Source organism: Rhinolophus hipposideros (genome assembly GCF_964194185.1).
Source record: "Rhinolophus hipposideros genome assembly, chromosome: 9".
Taxonomy (NCBI): domain Eukaryota; kingdom Metazoa; phylum Chordata; class Mammalia; order Chiroptera; family Rhinolophidae; genus Rhinolophus; species Rhinolophus hipposideros.
The window spans coordinates 71,268,615-71,285,408 of NC_138055.1; the positions used below are offsets into that span (position 1 = coordinate 71,268,615).

The 16,794-nt window shown below is 34.7% G+C and overlaps 1 protein-coding gene across 6 annotated transcripts in view; it reads right to left on the bottom strand.

The window, feature by feature from the left end:
* The window catches only part of OSBPL8 (oxysterol binding protein like 8), a 152,624-nt gene that overhangs the window by 57,083 nt on the left and 78,747 nt on the right, over positions 1 to 16,794 (bottom strand). The window contains exon 1 of one of the 6 annotated variants that reach the window (XM_081060109.1): positions 133 to 690. The exons of the other annotated variants lie outside the window; for them this stretch is intronic. Coding sequence (XP_080916235.1) covers positions 133 to 274 — 142 coding nt within the window. The 5' untranslated portion in view covers positions 275 to 690. Of the gene's footprint in view, positions 1 to 132; positions 691 to 16,794 lie in introns of those variants that run through there. 6 annotated transcript variants of the gene reach the window in all.

Genomic DNA, 16,794 nt, shown 5'->3' on the forward strand with positions numbered 1-16,794 from the left:
AGTTACTAAAACCTAACCTTCCATATAGAATTTTGTTTAAACCAAACCAGTTTTAAGATGTTAAAACATCTACTTTATTATAATGAAAACTGCAAGAAATTAAGAGAAGAATGTGAGACTGAACAGACAAACCTGGCAACGGAGAAAGTTCATTGTATCCTCCAAATGAAGCATTCCGGACAAGCTTTCGGCCATCAATTCGTGGAGGAAATAAAACAGGCGAAACCACAGCACAGGAAGAAAATCTACGTTGTTGTGAGTTCTCTTCTTTCATGGCTTAGAAGGTCTATTTAATGTATATGCTTACCCAGAAGCTAATTAGACCAGTATGGCAATGACAGGCTTTTCTCTCACATCCAAATATAGCAAAACCCACCAGCACAAACAAAGGACACACACACATTTAACAGCAAAGGAGAAGGACCAGAGACTGTCAAATCAGCAATAAACAGAGAAAGAGACTGACAGAAAAGGCATTAAGCCATGCTGCTGAATTCTTTTAAACGAACTGATAAACAAGAAAGGCTATTCTACTAATGTTTTACCTTCCAATAATGCCCTGCACTGAACTGCTGCTTCAGGAAAACAAAGCAAGATCAATAGAGTCAGGATGAAGTAATAAAATCAGTTTCTCTTCTTCACTCACAAATGCAACCCTTCTCTCATATCCATTATGTTTTTGTAGTATCCGCCCCACTACCCACCTCTTCCGATTCTTTCCTTTCCAGTTTTCGCTTACTTCAAAAATGGATATAAACATAACACTGTTTATCTTTACTGAAGCCTCTAGATTTGTATCTAACCCACTGCTTGCCTCAGCCATGATTAAAATTCATAAGGAAAGATACTCTTTCAAGTACAATTTTAATGGATTCCAACAACTAAAGCAGAAAGCAAACATTTAAGTTGTACCTCTAGCAGGGATATGTGAGTCATTAAGACAAGGTTAATTCAAACCAATCAACAGAGAAGATTAAAAAGACACCATAATAAAGCTGTATGCTCCAATACACATTCCCTTAAAACCGATACGAGCTGCTACAGTTCTTCATTACATTTAAATTTTCAAAATATATAATCTACCAATGAGTATTTTGCATTTAAAACTCCTATTTTAAAAAATGCACTTTTATCGTCACAGTAACAAATGGAAGTCTCCTTTTTTACTAGGTTGAAACTAGGTGACTGGTGTAAATCCCACATTATTTAAATCTAAAAAGAAAATACTTATAGCCAAAATGGTAACTATGCCATCTCTTTATACCTAATTTTAAAATTCTAAAAAATCTTTCTAGGTTATCTAAAACTTCTTTTACCTTATGCCACTTTAACTGAAGTGAAAAAAGCTCTAGTCAATTATTTCATTTTCATATTCTAGACTGATTTTTGCCATCACTGTTCTTGCTTTCCACCTGGAAGTACATCCACTTAACTGGACAACAACTAATTCAGTTACAACTGACTTAGTGGTTCATTTTCACCTTACTATAAGATCTCTGTTTCCTGTCTCATTATGCATACACTTCAAGGCTGGTTCTCCACTCATATAAATAAGCATTACATATAGTGTAAGGCTTTCTTTTCACTAGACAGGACACTTAAACATAAACAAACTCTATTTCCTGTAAAGAACATTCTTTCTTGGGCAAAGGCATTTCAAAATCAATTAGTGATAAAAATAAGTTTATGGTTGATGCCCACAGCCACAACAGGGTGTTTTTTTCCTTATCTCCATGTCATGAAATATAAATTAGCATTAATTATAGATAACAGAGAAATAATTATAATTAATTCATGCAATGGTGTTTGCCTCTCAAGGCATAAAAGACACGATACCACAAAAGGCATAACAGTATAATGGTTAAGCAGGATTTGAAACTCAAACTGCCTGGGTTCAAATCCTACTTCTATCCTAGCTGGATGCATTTGAACAATTAACTTAATTTCTCTGGGTCTGGGTTTCCTCCTGTATAAAATGCTAATAATATTACCTCTATTATAGGGTTATTATAAGGATCAAATTGGATAATAGGTAATATCTACAAAGGTTCAGGTTAATATAGCAGAATGAAGACAATGACCTACTATGTTCCCTCCTAAAACTCGACTAAAATTACAAAAAGGGGTGTTTTTTAAAAAACTCATAAACAAGTATGGGTATGTATTCCACAAGTGTGTGTCCAGGTGAGGTTACATCAACAACATAAATCTGACACTGGAAAGCATGTGATGAACAAGTAGTCACTGGCTTGCAGATCCAAGCAAGTCAAATCACAAATCAGCAGTGGTAAATATTGAGAACCAACCCTATTTATTCCAAACAATAATTTTGCATATAATTCACAGCACCATGTTCTTCTAGATCAGGAAATCAGATAAGTTACCGATATCAACAATAATAGTGGAATCAGGACAAAAATATTAATATAAGCAATGTCTTCAAAATTAGAAGTAAAATGACTTCCAATTTAGGATTCAATACCCAACCAAACTATCAATTTCATATTAGAGTAAAACAAAGATATTTTTAGACATGCAAGATCTCAAAAATTTACTTGCCAGGCACATTTTTAAAGAATTTGCTAGAGTAGCCCTTCTCACCTGTGTGGTTCTACAATGGAATTAGGCACTAAAATATCCTCTCTTCAAAATGAATTAACTTTTTCTCCCATGCATCCATAATGGCGCTAACCATGTACCATATCCTTTGGAGAACTGAGAAAATATTCACTTAAATTATTTTCTATAGGCTTTACTTCCTGGGGTCCAACAGACCCCAGTTGAGAAAGGCTGTACTAGAATATATACTGTATCAAAAAGTGATGGCAAATTAAGAATACTTGGGATATTGGAAACTGGACACTCAAAACAAAACAGTCCCCTACTCCCGTACCACCTCTTTTTAACCCAAGGACATATTGTTTGGGTGAGCTCTGCCCAAATTCTTTTCTGACCTTGGCTTGTCTTGACCGTTTCTGCTCTTTCTCCCATGCCCTGATGTTTGGATAAGCTGAGAAAACTTCTAATACATTGAAGTGTTCACTCTCTCTCTCTTTTTAAAAAGACTATTTTTAAGAGCAGGTTCATAGCAAAAAGTGAGGTTCATAGCAAAAGTGAGAGGAAGGTACAAAGAATTCCCATATGACCCCTGCCTCCCTACATGTATGCCTCCCCCCTTATCAATTTCCCTCACCAGAATGATACAACTCACGAACCTACAATGACATATCATAATCACCCCAAATCCATACCTAACCTTAGGGTTCACTTTTAGCATTGTACATTCTATGGGTTTAGACAAATGTATAATGACATGTATCCATCATTACAGTATCATACAGAGTACTTTCACTGTCCTAAAAATCTGTGTTCCACCTATTCTTTCCTCCCTTCCTTCTAACTCCTGGAAACCGCTGATTTTTTACTGTCTCCATAGTTTTGCCTCTACCATAATGGCCATGTAGGTAGAATCATACAATATGAATCTTTTTTTAGGTTGGCTTCCTTCACTTATTAATATGCATTTAAGGTTCCTCCGTGACTTTTCATGGCTTGATATCTCAATTCCTTTTAGCCCTGAATAACATTCCATTGTCTGGATGTATCACAGTTTATTTATCCATTCAGAAACTGAAGGATATCCTGGTTGCTTCTAAGTTTTAGCAAAGACAAAATACTATACACATCCTTGTGCAGGTTTTTGTGTAGACATAAGTTTTCAACTCCTTTGGGTAAACATCAAGGAGTGTGACTGCTGGATCATATGATAAGAATACTGGGTACTTTTGTAAGAAACCACCAAACGGTCTTCCAAAGTGTCTGTACCATTGTGCATTCCCATCGGCAATGAATGAGAGTTCCTGCTGCTCCACAATGATGATGTCAGAGTTCTGGATTTTGGTCACTTTAATATAATAGGTATGTAGTAGTACATTACGTCATTGTTGCATTATCTGCATTTCTTTTCATATGCTTATTTTCCACCCAAATCTCTTCCTTAGAACTCTATCTTGCCTACCTTATCTGAATGGTGGTAAAATAAATATGGTACTCATATTTACACAAACTTCACAAAGCTTCCATTAACATTCTTTATATGAAAGATCTAAACACACTTGGTAAACTCAAAATACTTGATGAAAATACCTGGCAAACTAAAAAAGCATTACTTCAATTAGAACCATTGGAACCAACACTAGGAGCTAATATTTCTGGGTCCTAGATCTGGCTGAATTATTATCTATGACCTGCCTTGCCTGCACATCATATAATTACAAGGACAAATATAAATATACATGTGTATATATAATGTTTTGATCAATATAAAGTGTTCTATAAATGTAAAATAGTAATAATAACTTATATTTTTCAAATTCAAAGAAAACCAACATATTATAATGATTTTAGGAAAAGATATAACAAATTGATAGACATTAACTGCACAAAGGAAACATAAATACTCTCTTCTTCAATAACGGGGAAAAAAAACACTTTTAGAAAACAAATTTTTAAAGGCAGCTACTAATTTAACACCAAAATCTAGGTTTATTAATTTAAGAACTAAAGATCTATTTTTAAAACATTTTATGTATCTCTTATAATTTCAAATTAATTTCAGAATTTCTTATAGTTACCAGAGATTTCATATCAATTATATGTCAGACTAAGGATCAAACTATATTCAAAGCCTGATTTACTTCTCTTAAAGACCTGTAGTGTAATCACATTTACTGTGTTATGCTGGCTACATTCAACTACTGTAAAGTTTACACAAGGCTGAACACTCTTAAAACATATCTGGGTTAACATCTGAATCTACCATTTCTTCCATTTTATATTCCATTATCAATATATGAATACCAGTAAAAATTACAGAGAAAAAATGTTCCCTGATCATTAAAATAGTTTTGGAAGTCATATGAGACATTTATATTAGAAACAGATTTTGATCTATGGATAAGCTTACTTATTTAAAAACACTTTTGAAAATTCAAATCATCACTTATTGGTAAATTGAAAAATCAATTTAGTAGGTCACAAATAGCATTTCTAAAAATAAAACAGACTAGGCCAGGATAGGAAATATTAGAGTGCATCATACTCTGATATTAAAAGGCAAGTTCTTTCAAGTCATTTATTAGGCTTTATATAAACATATGGATCATGGTCAAAATTGGAAAATACGATGTAAACAATAGTATTTCTTTTGAAATTCCCTAATATTAAAAATAACTAATTATAAAATTTTATTACCATCTTGCCAGTGAAGAGACCAACTAAATAAATACATTATCTCTGGTCTAGTGACTCATTCCATATTAAAGTGGCAGACATCTGAACAGGCAAAAACCACAAAAGATCATAATAAAAAGATTCTCTATGTTCCTGCTATATGTCCAAAAACATGCCCAGCCTTAGTTTCTCTTTCTGTAGAGCTAAAAGATTAAGATAGAAGGAGGCATCTCACTGTGATATTTCAAACTCTAATGAGTTCTCTGGACAAATTCCAGACCATCTCTTTTCTAAAAACAGATGAATGGCAAACATAGCTAATATTTTGAAATAATCTAATTTGGCAGCCGGAAAATCCATTTAAATTCTATAAAGTTCCATATGCACACTCATAATTGGTTTAAATTGGGATGAAAGTTATTATAAGAACTACATACTTTGTCTCCAATCCCCAAATAATAAAATTAGGCTTTAGGAGATTTTAAAATCCTTAAAGCAGCAAAAAGAGTTGGAAAAAGACCAAAATACTAAGAACAAAATCAACCAGCAAGAATTTAAAAAAGTACATTGAAACATGAAGAGGACAACTATCCTATAAAATGAACTTAAATATCTGAAGATGGTACTATACAAATTCAACAGTAAGTTGCCTTATAGAGCACGCAATTCAAATAAGAATATAGTTCACACATTGGAGCAGCTCAGGCTTAGCCAACAAATCTATTAACCTTTCAAAGGATGTATAAATTGAGATAGGCAGTAATAACCTTTGCTTTTAAATAGAAAACACAACAATAAAGCTCTATGTCAAAGTCTATCCTCCAATGCGGCAAAGTAGTTTCTTAGATGTAATTAGTAAAATCTCGTTGATGATTGAAAATTATCCAAAGAAATCTTATTATCCTGCATTTCTCATAAAATAACTGTAGATTCTCAACATCAAATGTGTTCTGAATATAAAAGCACAAGCAAATGCACAGATAAAATTTAAAGGATGACTTAAGATAATTTTAGACTGAATAGCAGTCGTCTATATATTCATATTAATGGCAATCAGTATAAGATAGTACTTTTCTTTGGAGGACAAGTTCTTTATATATGTATATTATATAATCATTCATTCAATAAAAATTTAGGGAGCACCTACTGTGTGTTATATGTAGAATTATGTTAAGTACAAGACAGCTATGAACATAATAGTCCCTAGTTTTTGCTCTTATTGTAATGTTCAATATGTGTGTGAATACATGTTCATTAAAAGTTGATTAAAACACAGAGAGTCTAATCCCACAAAGTAAATGTTAAATGAAGTGCTTAGGTTTATAAAACTGTTCATAAAAATCTATTTAACTGAAAATGTACTAAACTAATAATACCTATGAATGTAACCACCATAATACTACTACCTCATAATTATATAATAATTACTATCTTTTCAAAAGTGTTTTCATATATGTTCTTCACAGATTCAAATAACAACAATATGACATATAAAAGGAGTATATCCTGATTTTATAGGTAAGATAATTCGGCTCTGAGAGACATATACTTAAAGTCACATAGTAAATGAGAATAGAGCCAAGATCAGAATCCAGCCACGGGAGTGTTTACTTTCCCTGCGCCTCCTTCCCTAAACCTGTCAACACAGATGCCAGCATCAAGTAGTTCTGTGTAAGGTGAGACTCCAAGACCAGGGATAAAAGATGGTCGCAGCCAACAATAGGGTCTGTGGTAGGAAGGGAGAAAATGAGGGACATCTTGAGGTAAAGGAGAAAGAAGAGACCATAGGACATAGGCCGCTCAACTAAACCACCCTTTACACAGAAGAACATCCTTTACAAAGGACTCAATTCAAAACTTAAAAAAAAAAAAATCTGTTTCAATGATTCTTCCATTAGAAATTTGTGCAAATATCATGTTAGAAAAAAAGCTATTACTCTTTCCTTCTATATAACTAAGTTCTGAAAACATAACAGATAAAGAAAATCCCATTCCCCACCTTACCCATATGAATCTCTTAGTGTTCCAAAAGTAAGTTGTCTTCCAGGCCTTCTCCACAAGCATGGGAACCAAGTTATAAGTCAATACTGCTTGTTCCAGGATGAAGGCACCTATATGTCTTCTTCCAGGATGAAGCATGGATACTGATCTCTCTACTCCCTCTCCTAGCTGATATTCAAATATTGGTGCCAATGCTCCCATATTGTCACTTATCCACCAGAGACTCTATCCGACATTAGGAGCTTTGGAGTTGGACATAAATGAAAATGCAGGCTGCCACACTCCAAAAACTTTCTAATGATGAGCCTAACAAGGTCCTGAAGAAGGTAGTTTGGTTCCACAGGTGTAACCACATATCTAACTTCATGTTCCATTACTTCACATTCAACACACAAAAATTTCCATCTTTATCCTATATCCACAATCTCGTCACATAGGTGAGTGACATAAACCTATAGTTCCTAGATTTGACTTCCGTGGACCAGTAAAATATCCTCCCCAAATTGTGACACTGCTATTATGGTTTTCATCTTATAGAGACATTTTTAAGAAACCTGTAATGCACAACCTCCATCAATTCACAACGGAACACTAAATATCATATAGCAGGAAGACTATAATCTCATAATAAAAAAGTCAGTCCTTTACATTGAAGGAATTGCACCTAATGACAAACTCATAATAGTATACTTGTTTTTATTTAATTACAGAACTAAGAAAGAACCACAGGGACCAACATCAGTCCACAGACTATACTTTAAAAAAATGATACATTTATTCTATATATCTATACACAAGAGTATATACTCGTATAACATGTATATTATTGCTAAAAATGGAAATCTAGCTAATGACCACCACCTTAAAAAAAAAACAAGATTACAAGTACTTTTGAAGGTTCCCATAGGTGCCTGATTGCACCTCCTTTGTAACCAGTTAACCATTATCCCAAATTCTGTTTTACTCATTCCATTGTTTTATCATGTATGTGTCCCTACACAGTGCATTCACTCATTTTACTTGTTTTTAAACTTTATATAAATGTCATCATACTGCACAGATTTTAATTTGTTTTGGGTATTCTTCCATATCGATGTCTGTGGCTTTAAGTCAATCACTTCATTGTATGCTATTCTACTTACTGTATGAATAAATTTTAAAATTCATTCCACTGATGATGGACATTTGGGTTTTCCGAGATTTTTTTCCTGGGGAAAGTTCTGCTGGTACACATCCTGTGACAGTTTCACTACGTCTCGGACATACTAAGGAGTATAAAAGCTAAGGATTAGGGTGTGCTCATCTTCAACTTTACTATGTTGTGCCAAACTGTTTTCCAAGACGGTTCTACCTACGTATACTTCCACCCGCAGCATACAAGAGTTTCTGTTGTTTCACATCCTCACTGACGCTTGTAATGGACAGTCTCTAAAATTATTTCAATCTGGTGGATGTGAAATGGCAATTCATTATAATATTAGTTTACCTTGGTCAGTTTCCTAATGATGTTAAAACATCTTTTCACACTTACTGGCCATACGTGTTACCTCTTTTGTAAATAGCTATGCATGATTTTTGGACAGCTTTCTACTGGGTTTTGGTCTTTTGGTTGATTCATAGGAGTACTTCACTTTTCCTGAATATTAATTCTTTGTCAGTTATATGCACTGCAATCTGTTTCTTCACTATTTTTATGGTGTCTTTTTTCTTCTTTTTTTTATTTTAAGAAGGGCACAGCTTACAGTGGTGGCCCATGCGGGGATTGAACCGGCAACTTTGGTGCTACCAGCACCATGCTCTAACCAACTGAGCTTACCAGCCACCCGATATGGTATCTTTGATGAACAGATGTTCAGTTTGTGTGTGTGTGTGTGTTTCTTGTTCAACCCTTTCTTATCCCAAGGATATAAAAATATTTTTCTATATTTTGTAAAATTTAAAAGCTTTATCTTTCACATTTAATCTGGAATTGATTTTGTAAATAGTAGGAGGGATCTATTTTTTTTTCTCATATAGTTTAACTAATTTTCCCCAAACCATTTATTGAGTAATATGTCATAAATTGGATTTCCACTTATGCTTGGGTCTGTTTCTAAGTCTCTGTTGTGTTTCATTCATCTCGTTGTCTATTTCAGCACCAATACCTCCCATCGTATGTACTAGAGCATGATAGTAAAGCTAAGTAACCCTGACCTTGCCTGGGTCTGCTTCTTCAGGAGTGTCTTGACTCTTTTCTTTGCCCTCGGCTCTCCCTAGAGAGTTAGGATGACCCTATCGGGTACCATGAAAAAGTCCTGTTAAGCTATGGATTCAAAACACATCGAACAGATAAATTAATTTGAGAAATGACACGCTAAGAATATTGAATTTCCCAATCAGAAACACGGTATGTCTCTCCATTTATTGAGAATACATAATGTTATATTTTTCTATGTAAATAGATTTCACATCTTGTTAGATTTATTGCTATTTATTTCCTGTTATTTGAAGTGGTATTTTTTGAATTGCATTTTCTAACCATTTGTTTCTGGTACATAGAACTGCAGCTAACACATATCCAGTAACTTCTTAATAATTTAAATAATGTATCTGTGAATCTGTATAAACAATTATATTAGCAGCAAGTAAAGAAAATTTTTCTTCCTTTACTTTCATTTCTTTTTGCCTTATTCACTGGCTAAATTTCAAGTGCAATGCTGAAATGAAATGTAGATGGTACACACCTTTTTATTATTCTTATTCTAACTTTGCAATTTAAGAAACTTCCCATCTATTCTTATATTGCTAAGAGGTTTTTGTTGTTGTTTGTTTTGTTTTTTAAATCATGAATGGACATTAAAATTTTCATACAGGTTTTCTTTATTAGTAGGATGACAACATAGTTTTTCTTCTTTAATCTGTTAAAGTGTTAAATGACAATCATAGCTTTTCCAATATCAAACCCATCCTGGAACAACCCTGATGTGGTTATAATGCATTATTTTTTTTAATTTTGCTTGATTCAGTTTACTAACAATTTGTTTAGAATTGTTGCATCTAGCTTCATAAGCAAGAATGTCTTGTAACTTGTCTCTCTTACAATGTCCTTGTCTGCTTTTCATGTATAAGCCTCATATAGGGAATATTTCTTTTTCCATTTTATCAATTCTAAGATGCCATCAACTATTATTTACATTCCTGACTTTCAGAGATGTCATAAAATACTAGGGAAGAGGAGGAGACTGATAGCAATTTTAACATGTGTAACACATATCCCAAATTCAGAGATGTTACAGTGTTTAACAATGGCCAACAGAGATTGTAAAACACTATCAATTAAAGATCCAGACCAATTTCAGGATGTTAATATGGGGGTGGAGGGAGAGAGTTGCCTTTTAGAATTAATGAAATGCAGTATAAACGTAAAGTTGGAATTGTTTTTTCCCTAAATGTCTGGCAAAACTTGTTTGTAAACCTATCTGGGATTCATGCTGTCTTTGTAATCTATATTACTAATTAGAATACAAAATTTACTAAAATTTTCTATTACTGAGTCAATTTTGGAAAGTAACATCTTTCTAGAAACTTGCTCATTTCATCTAATTTTTCAAATGTTCTGGCTCTAAGTTATTTATATTATCTTTTAAACATCTGCTTACATTTTCAGTTGTTGACCCTTTTTTCATTCTTGACGTCTATTTCTTTTTCCCCCCTTAATCTTAGCAAAGGTTTGGTAATTCTTATTTGTCTTTTTGGACAATCAACTCTCTTTCTCAAGTGGTTTGTTACCCCATGTGTATAAGTGATATTTCAACATCCTTGCCAGCATTTGGTATTGTCAGTGTTTTAAATTTTAGCCTTTTTAATAGGTGCATAACAGTTTTTCATATTTTTGTTTTTTTGATTTTTAATTATGTGCTCATATTTAATTCTTTGAGGCCTGTGTTTAAATATTCTCTAAATAGGATCTGTGTCAACTCTCCTGAGCACCTGAGAATACTAATATAACACAAGATTATTTTAAATTAAACTGGGGGGTGTTTTTGTTTTTGTCACAGAAATAGTATGAATTCTGGTCCCAAGTCTACATAAGTATGTATTTGCGCTTCTCAAGGAAGTGTCCTTCTCTCTACCCATCCTAACTTGAGAAGAGACCCAGACAGGGAAATACATCACAACTTCCTCTGTGGGCGCGTTTTCCAGTTTGTTCCTTTGTTTTTAATTAAGAATACTGCCCTTTAGTACTCCTAATTTCATATGGAGAGATCTCCAAGCCAAATTTCCATTGTGAACGAGCCACAGGCTTTTACTCATTTCTCTTGTAAGAACCCAAGCTTTTGACCTTCATACTAGCAAGTGCCAGTCGGGACAAATGCCGGCTCCAGAGCTCATCACCTCTCTCCACGCCAATTTCTACCCTCCTCCTCACGCCGTTACTTTATTGAGAGTTCAGCCATACTTCAAAAATAAATTTTTAAACATTGTAGTCAGCATTTTGATGTTACTAGGAAGGCTTTCTCTGAACATCCAGTTTGCCATGTTATTGGAACTGAAAGTTCACTTAACATGTTTTCATGTTTCCTTATGTTTCCCTGTCTTGTCTCTAAATTTCCCAATTACAAATTAAGCTCTTGAAGGCAGCAGCTGAGAATACCATTTTTGGATTTTTTTTGCTTTCTAGTAACGAACTATGTAGGCTAAATAAAGACCAGCATGATAAAGGAGACCCTTAGAAAATCCTGTACTCCCGAGGGGATATTTGCCCATCTGTCACAAACATCTTTCCTTTACCTAGAAAGAGATAAGTGTGCTAAACTCACTGTTTTTCATCCTGAAGTAAAAGTTACAACAACCAAAAAAATGGAAACAACCAAAATACTCCCCAGTGTGCGTACTGTTTGTCTTCTATCAGAAAATGTGCAAATGTTACTTGGTAAATTAAATTGATATTATCTTGCAAGATACTTATCAAAAATACAGAAAGCTTGCCACTACATGCCTAAAATAAAAAAAGGAAAGTTATAGCAGTCAAATCTACAGCTGAAACTCTTATCTTACCACTCTTGTTAAGGAGGTAACCGCTCAGACTTTGGAAACAAATTGGGGGAAATCACGATAGTAAAGAGCTGAGAAACTAATGCATATAATATTTGATAATCCTTTAATGTTATCTTAAGTAAAAAGAATACTTCTATGATGTTTATAGGGGAAAAGTATCCTTTAGTATTCTTAATGTTCATCTTACTGTTCGTTAAAGAAGCAATTAATGAGGTTTGGCAAGGATAAGACAGATTTCTCTCATCTTTGTAAAGATGCTTAAAACAAAGCTGAATTATTCATTCCCACTTTTCAATAAATGCTTTCAAAGTATTTCAGTTTCCCCCATAGAAGAATAGGAACAGTTGAAGAACACAGACATTGCAACATTTCAGAAGAGAAATTTAGAAAAGTATTTTACTCTTATTTTCTTAATTTGCCAAATATATTCTCTTTTATTTTTAGTATGTACTTTCACAGCTCTGTGAAGCCACTACCCAAACACAAGGAAATTCAAAAGAGAAAACAGCTGTGTCTTAAGAAAGAACTTCAGAAATCTAACATATTGATGATTAAAAAACTCAGAAGAAAATTAACCTGAACTCTGATTTATACTAATTCTAAAGAAAACAATTAATGTCTATAAACCAAAGCACAGCATTCAGGGGGGAAAAAATAAAAATTAAAGACAGTGGGGTTGGGGTGGGGGAGATAAATTCAAGTTCTCTTTCTGATAAAACAATTTTCATGAAACATAACACATATATTCAAGAATACATGTTATGTGTTCCATACACATATGGTCTCACATCTGTTCAGAGTTGATCCTAGAGGTGTCGTATCAAGGCAGAAGGAACTGCCTCGGTTCATGAAGGAAACCGACTCCCAGGACTCCTTTTGTCCGTGAGCCACTTTAATGAAGCCACTCCCAGTTAGTCACCTGAGATTATACCAGCAATGTCGACCACTGTCACCCTGGGGAAGCTGGTACATCTGCACACCAGGTAAATCTCTGTCAAAGAAAATCCTCCTTTACTTTGAAGTTTCCTATGAACTTGTAGACATAGATCTATCAAGTCACGTTTAATGCTGGCAGAGCATTCAAGGTGAAGGGACTTTTCAGGTTTAAGAGAATTTACTAAAAGAGAAACAGAGTACTAAGTATATACGTTTTAATTCAAGGCCAGATAAACCAAGCATGATCTAAGTTAATTTTAATAAAACTGACTAAGCAGGTAAAACTTTTAGTTTCAAGTTTTTAATTAAAAAAAATTATTAAATATATTGAGGTGACATCGGTTAGTGAATTACATAGGATTCAAGTGTACATTTCTATAATACATCATCTATAAATCCCATTGTGTGTTCACCACCCAGAGTCAGTTCTCCTTCCATCATCATATATTTGACCCCTCTTCACTCTTCTCTCACCCACAAATGTGTAAAAATTAGTTTGAAATGGACTAAGTTTTGTCAAAGCAACATTTCATATCCTTTCACAAATCACTATAATTTAAAAATGTTTTTTTTAATAAATAAAAGCATGTAAATTACTTTTTTTATGACCAAAGAATGAAAGGGTAGCTACAAAACTCATGAAGCTTTGATAACAATCTCAAACATGATCCAGAAGGAATAGACTATCTGTCCATGAGATGAGCTATAATTTTATCTCTAGGCTCCCTTGGCATTGTCCTTATTCAAAAGTAGAGGGGAAAAGGGAGACAACAACCTAATTAATCTACGTCTTTCTTTCTGAAAACAACTGGAATACATTAAGCTCAAACAAGTCACCATAAAACGAATACCATCTCACTTAAGAGACTGTAATCATACTCAAGTTAAAATTATTTTGAAGTAAACTGGTACTTAATCTTTGAATAAGAGGTAAAGTCTGGCAAACACACAATTTTTGGAATAATCTGATTTGTTGCCGTAATCTAAACATATAACAAATAAAAGATTATCTTGATGTGTGTGTGTGCTTTGGTGAGAAGAGTCAGAGTATCCCCAGTTCCTCCGAAACAAAAAAAAGAGAAGAAAATTCTAAATTGATGGAAGAAAACCACACTGTAAAAAACAAACTTAAGAATTGCTTTTAAGGGATATAATGACCTACATTAAACCGGTATGAATCAATGAGCATGAAGGAGACGGAGCCAGAAAAAAGGAACCACGAGAATCCTTGACATTCCAAGGCACAGGCAAAACAGAAAATTCTAACACCTTGGCATTTGTATAAAAAACAAAAAAAAAGCTGACACTGTAATTCACTCCAGTGTAGTACAGTAGCTAGGACTATGGGCTTTGACAGTCCTGAGTTTGAAACCTGCCTCTGACATTTTCTAGTTTTGTGAATTTGAACAATTTTTTTTACCATGCCTAATCCTCATAGCTTTCTCTTATAAAGCAGATACAGTAACAGTGCCTATATCTTGTGGGGTTGTTTCAAGAGTTAAATATAATTTTGCACATACAACTTTTAGCAGGATAGCCAAACTCAGTAGATAGCTCAATAAATGGTAGCTATTAGTACAAATCCAACACATATCACCAAAACAAATACCATTATTTTCCTGCTGCACAGTCATCCACTCGCTAGCAGGATTCTTTCTGTAGCCAACACAGGGACAATATTTCATGTGAGGCTCATGTTAGATAACAGGCTCCCAGCACATGAAGATCACCCCCAAACTGCAGTTCTTCATTAAAAAATGAGACTGTAAGCTTCCAAAGAGCAGGGTCCAGGACATAACATGTGCTCAATAAAGACATCATTCACCTACTAAATACAAAAGTACCCATGACGTTCCAGGTAAGCATGGGATTTTTTTTTTAAAGAAAGATACGTCTAACCACTATGCTGTACACCTGAAACTGCATAAATACTGAATGTCAATTGTTATTGAAAAGAAAAAAATTTTTTATAGAAAGAGAAATCTGCCCTGAAGAGCTTACTATGATATTTATTCCCTGCGACTTTCCTCCTTTCACATTAATCCCAAATTACTTTAGCAGTTCAGTATTCATCTGTTGGGGGGCCCTGGCCTCAGCCCCCACAGCCACTTACGCGACGTCTGTAAACTGCCCACTGATGCTGACATTTCCCTGTACAGACCCCACCTCCTCCACCACAGCGACGCCGCACACTCGTCCCTGAAACCTCAGCACCCCACACTCACTGCCACTATTCTCTGGTGCACTCACCTGGTAACGCCTAAGCCGAACCTCCACGGAGGCCTACACGCTCCCCGACAACCCCACCATTACGGTTCCTGCACTTTCCAGCTGACGCCTCGTGCAGTCCATCCCTTCGATGCACGCTGGATCCCATTGATGCCTTCTCTGAGAACCTGACCTATTAACACCCCCACCTTTTCCCTATATTTTGTATTTCTCTTTCTGACTCTATACTGTCATTTTTTATTTTTTGAAAATGTTCAAAAATCTCCTATCTTAAAGTAAATCTGCTTTTTGCCCTGTCTTTCTCGAGCTACCATACACTTTCTTCCCCTTCAAGGGCATAATTCCTAAGAGTTCGCTATCTAATTGTCTCCAGTTCCTAATCTTTCTCACTTCTTGTCTCATTGCCATCTAGCTTCTGCCTTCATCACTATCGCCAACACTTATTTCACAAATGTGAGCAATGATATCTTGTCAATGGGCAATTTTTCAGTTGTCTTAACTGGCTTGACTTTTGAGCTGTATATAAAACTATAGGTCACCACCCCTCCGTCATAAAACCCTCCGTTTCATTCTTCTGGGATACAGCACTCCTTTAGAAATCTCCTTTGCCAATCCCTTCTCCATCAGGTCCTTAAACGTTGGCGTTTTTTAGGACTGTATTCCAGCTCTCTTATTTTCTCAAGCTACAATTCTTCCCAAACTTTTCACAACTCACAACGAGAAATACATTTTACTTAAGATAGTGTGTGTGTGTGTGTGTGTGTATACACATATGAGTATCAGATAAAAATTTCACCAATCAGATAAGCTCTGATCTTTTGATCCCATTCTATTTCATTAAAAAAACAAAAAACAGTAATGTCTGGGACTCACTAAAGTGAGCTACATGAGTCTTTTAACTCTGTCTTCAATTACTCTATTTATGCTGACGACTTCCAAATCTACATTTCCAGTGCAGATGTGTCTGTTAAATCCTAACCAATAAAACCAACTTCTCCTTAATAACTCCATGTGGATAACTGCAAGGTACTTCAAACTCACCGTGTCCAAAATTGGACTTCTCAGCATCTTTCTCCCAAACACAGTCTTCCTCCATACTTCCCTATGTAAACTACTGAACTAGTTTCCCCAGCAAAATATCTAGGAGTCACTGCTGATTGTTCCTTCTCTCTTTCGACTGTCACCCCCCACTCAGTCACTCATTAATCCTTAACACATTTTCCTCTAAATAGCTCTCCACTTTTTTTCCCCACTACTGTCACACTCAGCCAGGCTGTATTCTCCACAACTGGATAGTACAGGCTAGTAATGTGTCTTCTCACATATACTGTTTTCTTCCAAATTTGTAAATGCCAATTC